This window comes from Salmo trutta, chromosome 21 (assembly GCF_901001165.1).
Source record: "Salmo trutta chromosome 21, fSalTru1.1, whole genome shotgun sequence".
In the NCBI taxonomy this organism is placed as follows: Eukaryota; Metazoa; Chordata; class Actinopteri; order Salmoniformes; family Salmonidae; genus Salmo; species Salmo trutta.
In genome coordinates this window covers 26100801-26114826 of record NC_042977.1, presented here as the reverse complement: position 1 = coordinate 26114826, position 14026 = coordinate 26100801, and the positions used below count along the sequence as shown (strand labels likewise).

The 14026-nt window shown below is 41.7% G+C and overlaps 1 protein-coding gene across 6 annotated transcripts in view; it reads right to left on the bottom strand.

Moving 5' to 3' along the window:
• The window catches only part of LOC115157045 (sickle tail protein homolog), an 88488-nt gene that overhangs the window by 18985 nt on the left and 55477 nt on the right, over positions 1-14026 (bottom strand). For 5 of the 6 annotated variants that reach the window (XM_029704924.1, XM_029704928.1, XM_029704927.1 and 2 more), the window contains 4 exons: positions 7318-7454; positions 6929-7076; positions 6312-6837; positions 5671-5953 (listed from right to left, as the gene is read on the bottom strand). In XM_029704924.1, coding sequence (XP_029560784.1) covers positions 5671-5953; positions 6312-6837; positions 6929-7076; positions 7318-7454 — 1094 coding nt within the window. The remainder of the gene's footprint in view (positions 1-5670; positions 5954-6311; positions 6838-6928; positions 7077-7317; positions 7455-14026) is intronic. The other variant, XM_029704925.1, reaches the window with a different exon arrangement.

The window sequence follows — 14026 nt, the reverse complement described above, 5'->3', positions numbered from 1 at the left end:
ATCTATCTAAGGTTGAAAATGCATAAAACACAGTACCAGTCAAAAGTTTGGACAAACCTACTCATTCAAGGGTTTTTATTTATTTTTATTATTTTCTACATTGTAGAATAATAGTGAAGACATCCAAACTATTAAATAAAACACATGGAATCATGTAGTAACCAAAAAAGTGTTAAATCAAAATGTTTTTTATTTGAGATTCTTCAAAGTAGCCACCCTTTGCTTTGTGTAGGTGTGTCCAAACTTTTGACTTCTACTGTAAGTTAACAGGTTATGGTCAATAATATCAAAGGCTCCACTGAAATCTAACAGTACAGCTCCCACAATCTTCTTATTATAAAAAAAATGCAATCAATCATGAGTAATTTGTGTCAGTACAGTACATGTTGAGTGCCCTTCTCTATAAGAATGCTGAAAGTCTGTTGTCAATATGTTCACAGAGAAATAGCATGGTATTTGGTTAAGACAATGTATTTGGTCAAGGCAAAACCGTTTGCTAAGATCTGGCAACAAGCTGATAGGTCTGCTGTTAGAACCAGTAAAGGCCGCTTTACCACTCTTGGGTAGTGTAATGACTTTGGCTTCCCTCCAGGCCTAAGGACAAACACCTTCCTCTAGACCGGCTATTCCCAAACTGGGGTACGCGCAATGCCGTCGGGGGTACGCCAAATAAAAAAATGTGATTCACATTTTCAAACAGTCCATTTAGATTTTTCAACGGGGCTATACATTTGGGTGATGTTTTTTTCTCGCCCGAGTAGCCTCGTTTCACTGCCTAAAATAAAATTAAACCATCTAGTGTTCAGCGAAATAACAACAATGTCAAATACAGGTAGCCTAGTCAAATAATTAACATCCAATCACATTAACCGTTACTCTCTCGCGGGAATTCCACTAACGGTCTGTATGTAGCCAAACGTAGCTGCTGCTCATTCCGTTTGCTCGAAAATTGATAAATGGTTAAAAAAAGTAAGGCCCGCGTCCATAGACACACATACCAGCCTCTACTGGTAGTACTGCTACTACCATCAGTACTACACTTGCAACTGTCAACAACACAAGTTGTTCTGCTTCCATGAGCACATCCAATGCTAGCATCAGTAATTCTACATTTGTTGCTAGCCCAGCTAGCATGCACACTGACAGTTGTGAATCTGATGCATCCAAAGAGCTACTGCCCCCTTACCCGGGAAAGCACCGAACAGACAGGGACGTTGGACCTTCGAAGAGACGCAAATATGATGAGAACTACATTGGTTTGGGGTTCACTTATATTGGGAGTCGTGCCTTGCCTCAGCCACAGTGTGTTTTTCGTGCAAAAGTACTAATCTCACAACTCAGTGAAACCTTCACTCCTGCGCAGACATTTGGAAACGAAACATGCCAATTTGAAAAATAAGCCACAGGAGTTTTTTGAGCGAGAATTAAGATTACTTTTGAGTAGTAAGACATGTATAAAAGCAACAGATACCATTAATAACAAGGGGCTAGAAGCGTCTTATGTGGTGAGCTACCGAGTGGCTAGAACAGGCATGCCCCATACTATTGTGGAGGACTTAATTCTTCCTGCTGCCGCGGATATGGCTGGGACAATGCTTGGGGAAAAGGACCCCAAAAAATATACAGACAATGCCTTCATCAAACAACACTGTTTCACGATGCATCAGTGACATGGCAGGCGATGTATTAAAACAATTACTGCTTCGCATACAAGCCAGTGAATTCTATGCGTTACAGCTGGAGGAGTCAACAGACGTGGCGGGCCTGGCACAGCTCCTGGTATATGTCCGTTATGTTTATTTGGGGTCAATTAAGGAAGATATCCCCTTATGCAAACCACTGGAAACCAGGACAACAGGAGAGGATATTTTTAAAGTACTGGACAGCTTTGTGACATCAAATGGACATTGGTGGTAAAGATGTGTTTGTATCCGTACTGATGGCGCAAAAGCCATGACAGGGAGACATAGTGTAGTGTTAATGCGCGTGCAAGCAGTTGCCCCGACGCCACTTGGGTACACTGCAGCATCCACCGAGAGGTTCTTGCTGCCAAGGGAATGCCTGACAGCTTGAAATACGTTTTGGACACTACAGTGAAAATGGTTAACTTTGTTAAAGCAAGGCCCCTGAACTCTCGTGTATTTTCTGCATTATGCAATGATATGGGCAGCAAACATGTAACACATTTACAACACACAGGTCTTTCCATCATTGTATGATTTTGTGTGTGCAAATGAACAAGTTTACGGATAATGTTAAATGTGATATAGCGAAGCACCTGAGTGAGCTGGTTGCGCAATTACGCAGGTACTTTCCCAAAACGGACGACACAAACAACTGAATTCGTTATCTCTTTCATGCCCTGCCTCCAGTCCACTTACCGATATCGGAATAAGAGATCCTCATCGAAATTGCAACAAGCGGTTCTGTGAAAATGTAATTTAATCAGAAGCCACTGCCAGATTTCTGGATAGTACTGCACTCAGAGTATCCTGCCTTGGCAAATTGCGCTCTTAAGACACTGATGCCCTTTGCAACCATGTACCTATGTGAGAGTGTATTCTTGGCCCTCACTAGCTTGAAAACTAAATACAGGCACAGACTGTGTGTGGAAAATGATTTATGACTGAGACTCTCTCTAATACAACCCAACATTGCAGAGTTATGTGCATCCTTTCAAGCACACCCTTCTCATTAACCTGTGGTGAGTTTTTGATGAACAAATAAGGTTTTATATGCAATATGGCTAAATAAAGAGCAAAATTATTGATTATTATTATATTATTGCCCTGGTCCTATAACAGCTCTTTGTCACTTCCCACGAGCCAGGTTGTGACAAAAACTCACACTCATTCTTATGTTTAATAAAATGTCTCGTATAGTGTGTGTGTGGCAGGCTTACAATGATGGAAGAAAAAAAACATTTCAGAGTGCACTGACCCGGGTGCTAGAGGTGGTACGCAGCTGGAGGTTGAATGTTTGAAGGGGTACGGGACTATAAAAAGTTTAGGAACCACTGCTCTGGACTAAAATTAAAGAAGTGACAGATAGCATTGGCCATAGAGTCATCTACCATCCTCAGTAGCTTTCATTCTAAGTTGTCAATGCCAGGAGGTTTGTCATTATTGATTGATAACAATACTTTTCCCACCTCTCCCACACAAACTTCCCAAAATTCAAATTGACAAGGCTTTTCTTTCATTATTTGGTTAGATGAATTTTATAACTTGAAATTAAGCTGAATTTATCTATGGTCTTCAATGCGTTTGGGAGCGATTGAGATACATTGTCTAGATATAGTAAAATATTGTCCGCGTATAATGAGATTAAGTGATCAGTAGATTTTAGGGAAATTGATGTTATTTCCTTCGATTGACGAATTGCCTGAGCCAGGGATTCAATGGATAATAAAAATCGCAAAGGAGAAATTGAATCACCCTGTCTAATGCTTCTAGTGATTCTGAATGGAGCAGAGCAGATATTGCCTGTTATAACTATGGCTGAGGGATTGGCATACATAGTATTTTAATCATATTAATGAAATTGGAGGCAATTCCCATATGTTCCAAGACAGACAAAGATATGACCATTCTAGTTTATCAAAACCTTTTTCTGTATCGAGAGATAAAACAGCCCAAGGAGCTGTTGTTTCTGATGAAGCATTTAAGATATGTAATAGTCGATGGAGGTTATCCGAGGATAAAGGTTTTGAGTCTTGAGATGGGACAACAACATTTAGGAAAACATTTTAATATCGGTGTTTATCAAAGATAGTGAGAACACTGGGTGGCATTCTTACCTTTTTTTTATAAAAGCAAAATTAGTGCTGTATTCACATCTCTCCCAAATGAACCTTTGTGAACGGCTGTGTTAATAATTTCGAGCAATGGTGGACCTAATTGATTACAAAGAAATGTATAGACCTCAGGGGCAATGCCATCCCATCCAGGTGATTTGCCTTTATTCATGCTATCCAATGCTGTTTTGAGTTCATTGAGAGAGATTTAGGCTCCCAGCGAGGTGGCTTCCTCTGTTGAGAGAAGAGGAGTTCTTTATTCTTTTAGAAAGGACTTAGTCTGGCTTGGTGTGGATTCACAATCAGAGGTGTACAGTTCTTTGTAGAAGGGGGATAAGCTTTGATTGGTAGCCTAGTGGTTAGAGCGTTGGACTAGGAACTGAAAGGTTGCAAGATCGAATCCCCGAGCTGACAAGGTAAAACTCTGTCGTTCTGCCCGTGAACAAGGCAGTTAACCCACTGTTCCTAGGCCGTCATTAAAAATAAGAATTTGTTCTTAACTGACTTGCCTAGTTAAATAAAGGTAAAATACATTTTAAAAAAATGTGTTTAGGATTCAGATACAATAGTTGCTATATCAGCTAATTGATCATTACTGCTTGTTGGCCAGTAAACAACTGGGACGATTACCATGGAAGTTATGGTTGAGTCTAACTCGAAAGACGGCAAATTATGCTCTCTGTCTTATCAATAAATTAAGTTATGAATTGACCTTGAAAAGAGTAACAGCTACCTAGTCTGAAAAAAGTGTTTATTGAGAACGCCCTAACGCAGTTAACAGCATTTCCAATTCTGATATCTTCTTTAATTGTGATTTATTCAACCCAGATGCAAATGCAGTTGCATTATAAAAAAAAAAAAAAAAAAAAAACTTTGGTGGCATCCCATAGAATCTAGGGGTCATTGCCTGAGTTTTTATTGATCATTATGAATTAATTTAGTTCAATTTCAAATTGATCACAGAATGTAGGATTTTGTAGTGGCTCAGTTGGTAGAGCATGGTGTTTGCAACGCCAGGGTTGTGGGTTCGATTCCCATGGGGGGCCAGTACGAAAAAAAAAGAAAAAAAAAAAAAAGATATGTATGCATTCACTACTGTAAGTCGCTCTGGATAAGAGCGTCTGCTAAATGACTAAAATGTAAAAATGTAAATGTAGTAATAAAACATTGAAAAGCCATTTTGTGGCTCTTTTAGGAGAATCTGAAATGTGTAATTGGCAGTAGTAGGCGTGGTGATCGGACAAGCTCATATGTCGATTTTCTATTTTCTTAATTTTAGAAAATAGAGGTGTAGATAAATAATATACAATTGATTCAGGATAATGTTTTATGCCTGTTTGAGTAGAACATTTACTAATTTGCTTTTGGATTATGTGCTTGCCAGGCATCACTGAGATTGTAATCAGAGAGTATATGCTGGAGAGCCTTGGTTGCGTGTGGATTGTAGTTAGTCTTATTAGATTTGTCCCGCATGTCCAAAATGGCATTCATGTCTTTCCCAATAACCAGATGGAATTCAGTTAATTCTAACAATATGCTGTTCAGAGAATCAAATAAAGTAGGATAATATGAATTTGGAGCATTCACATTAATAAAGGCAATTTTCTTTCCATTATGGATGCATTTAAGGAAAGTGATTCTGCCTTATTGGTCTTCGCCTTTAACCAAGATGGTTATTTCCACATTTCTTATGTATCATTATGATTATTTACACCTTTAGTTTGGGGATGATGAAAAATCTGCCAGTTTGTTCAATGGTTCTGCATTCTGCGTCCTTCCAGAGTTTCTTACAAAAACACAAAAAATTACAGCAAACTGGTAACTTTGATACTTCTAACAATTGAATGGGTCTATTAACTTCCATAGTTTCTTACCTGGAAGAGATGCCTCAATAGGTTGAGGGGCATCTACTTCGTCTGGCAGTGGAGTGTTGAGGGGAAGCTCTGGGTCTGGGAGAGATGGCTGGTCTGGAGCTAGGGGTGGAGGGGAGGACTGAGCCTCCCTTCTTCCTGTCTCAGTCACCTTCAGGTCGGGTATGGCCTTCATCAGGCAGGCCTGGGTCTCCTGGAGAATCTGCTCAAACTCACTCACAGAAGAGGTGGCTGCTGAGTTCTGTGGTGATCTCCCCTCCTCCAGGTCCCGCTCTCTCTCTGCCGTCTGTGGGGTGAAGGAGAATGGCCCAGACGTCTCAATGCATACCGATCAGAAATGTAGATGCACTTTACTGAGATTGCCAGTTCTCTAACATAAACCAGAGGGCTCTGTTTAATCATCTTGAGTGATAGCGTGGTTTATATTACACAGTAAGTAACAGTCATCTCAGTTTTAAAGACTTTCTTCATCTCAACCCAGCTACCTTGAGCAAGTTTCCTGGACCCAGATTAAGTCCAGTTTTAGGCTAAAAATAATCTCAATTGAATATGTTTTTTCTCGGTTTAGGCTTAAACAGGAAACTGACCCCATGTGTTTTTACTGACAATAAAATAATTACTAGGATTATCAGACTGACTACAACTACCTCAACGTCCATGACGATGTGTTTGATGCTGCCTCTGTTGGTGTGGCTCTCCTCTGAGCCAGGTGGTTGTGAGGTGGTCTCAGTGCTGCTGGCCATGGGTGCCGGTCCATCGCCACACCAAGGGACTATTCTCTTCTGCAGGGCCGGGCTGTTCTCCCGGCTGCGGGGACTGACCTTGGCCACAGTGGGAGAGTCTCGACCGTGGGTGGGGGTCAGTGGGGGGCTGGGGTGGTGTGGCAGAGCCGCTGAGTGCTGACAAGGCTGCATGTTGACGGGAGAGTTCTTCACACGGTGGACGATGTCAGGTGAGGTGGGGGCTGTGTCTGGCCTGCCTGCAGGGTTCTTGACCTGTGGCTGGGGGGGTCTGACAGAGGGCCTGGGCTGAGGTTTAGGGGATTCCATGGTGGGGAGATTCTTCCGGGGGGGTTCAGACTGGGCAATGGCAGGCTCTACACCCCCCTCTGCTGTGGCTGCTTTGGCTGCTTCAGGCTCGGGATTGTGAGGATGATTCTCTGTGACACATCTGAAGGGAACACAGCACAACTTTATTTGACTACTCAGATCATCAATCATCCTCTTACATGTCCTGGATGATATATAGGATCAGCATGTACCTTCTGAGGCCGCTGAGCGCATCTGTCAGGGCTTTGACCCTCTTAAGCATGCTGTCCATCTTATGAGGCTCCTCCTTCAGGAAGCGCACCGCCTCCACCTCCACACGCAGCACCGTCCGCATCTTCCCATGCAGGCTTGGGAACTCACCTGACAGAGGGGAGGGAGGGACCATAAATCCTAAAATTGTCACACATCGACGAGGCGTCAGCTATCCACGGTGTCCTTTCTTACCCTTCACATATCTTAAAAGATTACAGAACTGACTGGTTGTATATGATTAATGCTGCTATGGAGCATCTCCTGCTATTGGTAACTTAATCACTTGAACATCTTCTACCTGTGGTCAATGATGTGCTAACCTCTAGCAGGAGCCCCAGACAGTGCTCACCTTTAAGTCCAGCCAAGGCCTCTCCCACCCTCCTGAGGTTGACAGCTCCCTCCTCCACGTCCCTGAGAGTGACTGACAGCTGACCTTTGCCGGAGGACGAGTCTCTCCTCAGACGGTCCACATACTCCTCCAGCTCCCTGAGAGACACAGGTTCCACATCTGGTCATAACATTACAGTAAAACCAATGTTCATGTTTGGCATGACAAGGAAAGACATTGGTGATTGGCCTATATTATGATGGTGCTCACTGCTCAACTAATAAATGGTTCCGTTTTTGCATCTTCTCCCAGGCACTGTAGTTTTTGCATGGTGATTTCTCCTAATGTAATAATGAGCAATAAACATCAGATGGCAGCGAAGTAAACGTTGAGTTCATGCAAGTGTGTGCAAAGCTGTCATCAAGGCAAAGTGTGGCTTCTTTGAAGAATCTCAAATATAAAATATATTTTGATTTGTTTAACACTTTTGGTTACTACATGATTTCATATGTGTTATTTCATAGTTTTGATGTCTTCACTATTATTCTACAATGTAGAAAATAGTACAAATAATTAAAAACACTTGAATGAGTAGGTGTGTCCTAACTTTTGACTGGTACTGTATATACACATTTTGGGGGACACGCTGTACATTGTAAAATTCGACTGCACGACAGACCACACATCATTTAATATCCAACTTTTTACCTAAATGATTCATACTCATTTATATGTTAGTATTAAACTGTTATCTACTTTCTCAAAATATAAGATTAATCTGCAAAACAAATGAGACATTATTTGGTTCCAACACTGAAGAAGATGTTGGTGAAGAACCATTTTTAAGAGTCTAAAGGAGGGTGAACCGGGCTTCATAAAAATACTACCTTACTATTCTGCGCAGGCTGACAAAGACCAATTAGGCTATTTCAAACACTTCAAGCTACAAGGAGTCAAAAGCCACCTACTGGGCCAAAAAAATCTGAGGTGTGCACAGATTATTTGGACAATAATACTTTGTGGAGTTGTTTTCATTAGTGGGAAGAAGTTTAACTAATGTCTTATTGTGGGGTCCAAGGTAAACAAAAGTGTCACAAAGCATAAATTAGGGCATTTGAAGCCAAGCAGAGATCTTCATGCCTTCTGCTAAACCTGGCCTGATATCACAAATAAGATTTGTCCTGTCCCAGGTGGAATGAACGTAGATGGAGCCCTAAACAGACTTTTCATGGGGACAGATGCCTTGCAATCTCTAAAGAACAGTTTCAGATGCAATGTGCGTATGAATTAGTAGTCGAAATACGTTGCAGTTGTGCGTCCTGATATTCGGGATGTTTTGCTCCTAAATGTGATCTTTTGTATACATTTTCTGGAAATGGTTCACCAAAGTCTATTGTACTGTACTTGCCGCCTACTTGTTTTTTTTTCTCCAATCATATCTAAAATAAATTGAAAAATAGCATCCACACGGGGATGTATTTTTCAATTTTAGGCTTTTCAAATATATTCCATTCTCTTGTTTATATTATGGTTATATTCACACTAATATACATTTGTGTAATTAAACTTTGATGTGTATTTTTCTGTCTTTATAATACTAATATTTCACTTGTAAAGAGCATTTCCCACACTCAATGCAAATTAAGTTGGTTGGAGCTTGCTTTGTGCACAAATCATTTGACTGCTAGTTTGAGATTTATTCTCTTTTATTTATGAAAAGAAGCTGATACTGGCCTTCATTACTTACGATTTATTTCTGATATTTTAGCTTAATTAAAATGGCAATATGTAACTTTTTGGGTGACCCGACCAAATTTAGATAGTATAGCGTAGAGAATCATTGTACCATCTTATTTTGTCACATAAACTGAAATTAGGTGAACTATTAGAGTTTTAGCAACCAGGTAATGGCAGAGCGATTTCTGGATAGTGCAAGCTAAAATTTATATTATGGTGTTTCTATTCCAAGAAAAACAAAAATACATGAAATGTTATAGTAGCCTATGTATTGCCTACCTAAAACATCCGTTAACACATTTGAAGTCATCCAAAATAGAAAAAAATACATAGTTGAAATCAGAAGTTTACATACACCTTAGCCAAATACATTTAAACTCAGTTTTTAACTTGGGTCAAACGTGTCGGGTAGCCTTCCACAAGCTTCCCACAATAAGTTGGGTGAATTTTGGCCTATTCCTCCTGACAAAGCTGGTGTAACTGAGTCATGTTTGTAGGCCTCCTTGCTCGCACACTTTTTCAATTCTGCCCACAAATTTTCTATAGGGTTGAGGTCAGGGCTTTGTGATGGCCACTCCAATACCTTGACTTTGTTGTCCTTAAGCGATTTTGCCACAACTTCGGAAGTTTGCTTGGGGTCATTGTCCATTTGGAAGACCCATTTGCGACCAAGCTTTAACTTCCTGACTGATGTCTTGAGATGTTGCTTCAATAGATCCACATAATTTTCTATCCTCATGATGCCATCTATTTTGTGAAGAGCACCAGTTCCTCTGCAGCAAAGCACCCCCACAACATGATGTTGCCACCCCCGTGCTTCACGGCTGGGATGGTGTTCTTCGACTTGCAAGCCTCCCCCTTTTTCCTCCAAACATAACAATGGTCATTATGGCCAAATAGTTATATTTTTGTTTCATCTGACCAGAGGACATTTCTCCAAAAAGTATGATCTTTGTCCCCATGTGCAGTTGCAAACCGTAGTCTGGCTTTTTTATGGCGGTTTTGGAGCAGTGGCTTCTTCCTTTCTGAGCGGACATTCAGGTTATGTCGATATAGGACTCGTTTTACTGTGGATATTGATACTTTTGTACCTGTTTCCTCCAGCATCTTCACAAGGTACTTTGCTGTTGTTCTGGAACTGATTTGCACTTTTCTCACCAAAGTACGTTCCTCTCTAGGAGACAGAACGCGTCTCCTTCCCGAGCGGTATAACAGCTGCATGGTCCCACAGTGTCACAACTTGCAGACTTGTTTACGCTGTTGTGCGTTTTTGTTGCCGTTTTTACTTTGCTACCTGACGGTTTTTACTTTTTCATTACCGTATATTTTTACTTTTTCCCTCACTCAACTTTTTTTTCATTCAACTCTCCTACCCCGGAGGTTTTATCTGGACATGGTTCGTCAGGACTTCAAACAGCCGAAGCTAAGTAACATTAACATGATGCCTTCTAATTGCAGTCGTTGTACTCATAATATACAGGAGAACGATCGCCTTACAGCAAGGATAGCTGTGCTGCAAGCCCAGCTTCAGACGCAATCGTTAGGCAAGGGTCATTTCAGTGTAGGAAAGGATGAAACAGCGTCTGTGCCACCAGCAAGTACAGATAGTAACGTTAGTATAAACCCCCTCGCACGGTCCCCGCAGCCGGACATCTTTCTCATGGCTTCTGGAGGGAAACGCTGTAGGAATGCTCAACCGGTGTCGCTTATTCAGCCGACAGAAACTTTCAACCGGTTCTCCCCGTTAAGCGAGTCGGAGGCCGAGACTTCTCTGGTCTCTGCTCCTCCCGTTGTGGGGTCTGAGACGCCGACGGCTCCCACCATTAGCTCTGACAAATTGAAAACCCTAGTCATTGGCGACTCCATTACCCGCAGTATTAGACTTAAAACTAATCATCCAGCGATCATACACTGTTTACCAGGGGGCAGGGCTACCGACGTTAAGGCTAATCTAAAGACGGTGCTGGCTAAAGCTAAAACTGGCGAGTGTAGAGAGTATAGAGATATTGTTATCCACGTCGGCACCAACGATGTTAGGATGAAACAGTCAGAGGTCACCAAGCGCAACATAGCTTCAGCATGTAAATCAGCTAGAAAGATGTGTCGGCATCGAGTAATTGTCTCTGGCCCCCTCCCAGTTAGGGGGAGTGATGAGCTCTACAGCAGAGTCTCACAACTCAATCGCTGGATGAAAACTGTTTTCTGCCCCTCCCAAAAGATAGAATTTGTAGATAACTGGCCCTCTTTCTGGGATTCACCCACAAACAGGACCAAGCCTGGCCTGCTGAGGAGTGACGGACTCCATCCTAGCTGGAGGGGTGCTCTCATCTTATCTACGAATATAGACAGGGCTCTAACTCCTCTAGCTCCACAATGAAATAGGGTGCAGGCCAGGCAACAGGCTGTTAGCCAGCCTGCCAGCTTAGTGGAGTCTGCCACTAGCACAGTTAGCGTAGTCAGCTCAGCTTTCCCCATTGAGACCGTGTCTGTGCCTCGATCTTGGTTGGGCAAAATTAAAAATGGCGGTGTTCGCTTCAGTAATCTTACTAGTATAAAGACCTCCTCCATTCCTGCCATTATTGAAAGAGATTGTGATACTTCACATCTCAAAATTGGGTTACTTAATGTTAGATCCCTCACTTCCAAGGCAGTAATAGTCAATGAACTAATCACTGATCATAATCTTGATGTGATTGGCCTGACTGAAACATGGCTTAAGCCTGATGAATTTACTGTGTTAAATGAGGCCTCACCCCCTGGTTACACTAGTGACCAAACCCCCCGTGCATCCGGCAAAGGCGGAGGTGTTGCTAACATTTACGATAGCAAAAAAAAAAAAAAACAATGACGTTTTCGTCTTTTGAGCTTCTAGTCATGAAATCTATGCAGCCAACTCAATCACTTTTTATAGCTACTGTTTACAGGCCTCCTGGGCCATATGCAGTGTTCCTTACTGAGTTCCCTGAATTCCTATCGGATCTTGTAGTCATAGCAGATAATATTCTAATTTTTGGTGACTTTAACATTCACATGGAAAAGTCCACAGACCCACTCCAAAAGGCTTTCGGAGCCATCATCGACTCAGTGGGTTTTGTCCAACATGTCTCTGGACCTACTCACTGCCACAGTCATACTCTGGACCTAGTTTTGTCCCATGGAATAAATGTTGTGGATCTTAATGTTTTTCCTCATAATCCTGGATTATCGGACCACCATTTTATTGCGTTTACAATTGCAACAAATAATCTGCTCAGACCCCAACCAAGGAAGATTAAAAGTCGTGCTATAAATTCTCAGACAACCCAAAGATTCCTTGATGCCCTTCCAGACTCCCTCTGCCTACCCAAGGACGTCAGAGGACAAGAATCAGTTAACCACCTAACCGAGGAACTCAATTCAACCTTGCGCAATACCCTAGATGCAGTTGCACCCCTAAAAATTAAAAACATCTGTCATAAGAAACTAGCTCCCTGGTATACAGAAAATACACGAGCTCTGAAGCAAGCTTCCAGAAAATTGGAACGGAAATGGCGCCACACTAAACTGGAAGTCTTCCGACTAGCTTGGAAAGACAGTACCGTGCAGTATCGAAGAGCCCTCACTGCTGCACGATCATCCTATTTTTCCAACTTAATTGAGGAAAATAAGAACAATCCGAAATTTCTTTTTGACACTGTCGCAAAGCTAACTAAAAAGCAGCATTCGCAAATGGAGGATGGCTTTCACTTCAGCAGTAATAAATTTATGAACTTTTTTGAGGAAAAGATCATGATCATTAGAAAGCAAATTACGGACTCATCTTTAAATCTGGGTATTCCTCCAGGGCTTCATTGTCCAGAGTCTGCACAACTCTGCCAGGACCCTGGCTCAAGGGAGATACTAAAGTGTTTTAGTACTATATCTCTTGACACAATGATGAAAATAATCATGGCCTCCAAACCCTCAAGCTGCATACTGGACCCTATTCCAACTAAACTACTGAAAGAGCTGCTTCCTGTGCTTGGCCCTCCTATGTTGAACATAATAAACGGCTCTCTATCCACCGGATGTGTACCAAGCTCACTAAAAATGGCAGTAATAAAGCCTCTCTTGAAAAAGCCGAATCTTGACCCAGAAATTATAAAAAACTATCGGCCTATATCGAATCTTCCATTCCTCTCAAAAATTTTAGAAAAAGTTGTTGCGCAGCAACTCACTGCCTTCCTGAAGACAAACAATGTATACGAAACGCTTCAGTCTGGTTTTAGACCCCATCATAGCACTGAGACTGCACTTGTGAAGGTGGTAAATGACCTTTTAATGACGTCAGACCGAGGCTCTGCATCTGTCCTCGTGCTCCTAGATCTTAGTGCCGCTTTTGATACCATCGATCACCACATTCTTTTGGAGAGATTGGAAACCCAAATTGGTCTACATGGACAAGTTCTGGCCTGGTTTAGATCTTATCTGTCGGAAAGATATCAGTTTGTCTCTGTGAATGGTTCGTCCTCTGACAAATCAATTGTAAATTTCGGTGTTCCTCAAGGTTCCGTTCTAGGACCACTATTGTTTTCACTATATATTTTACCTCTTGGGGATGTCATTCGAAAACATAATGTTAAATTTCACTGCTATGCGGACGACACACAGCTGTACATTTCAATGAAACATGGTGAAGCCCCAAAATTGCCCTCGCTAGAAGCCTGTGTTTCAGACATAAGGAAGTGGATGGCTGCAAATTTTCTACTTTTAAACTCGGACAAAACAGAGATGCTTGTCCTAGGTCCCAAGAAACAAAGAGATCTTCTGTTGAATCTGACAATTAATCTGGATGGTTGTACAGTCGTCTCAAATAAAACTGTGAAGGACCTCGGCGTTACTCTGGACCCTGATCTCTCTTTTGAAGAACATATCAAGACTGCTTCAAGGACAGCTTTTTTCCATCTACGTAACATTGCAAAAATCAGAAACTTTCTGTCCAAAAATGACGCAGAAAAATTAATCCATGCTTTTG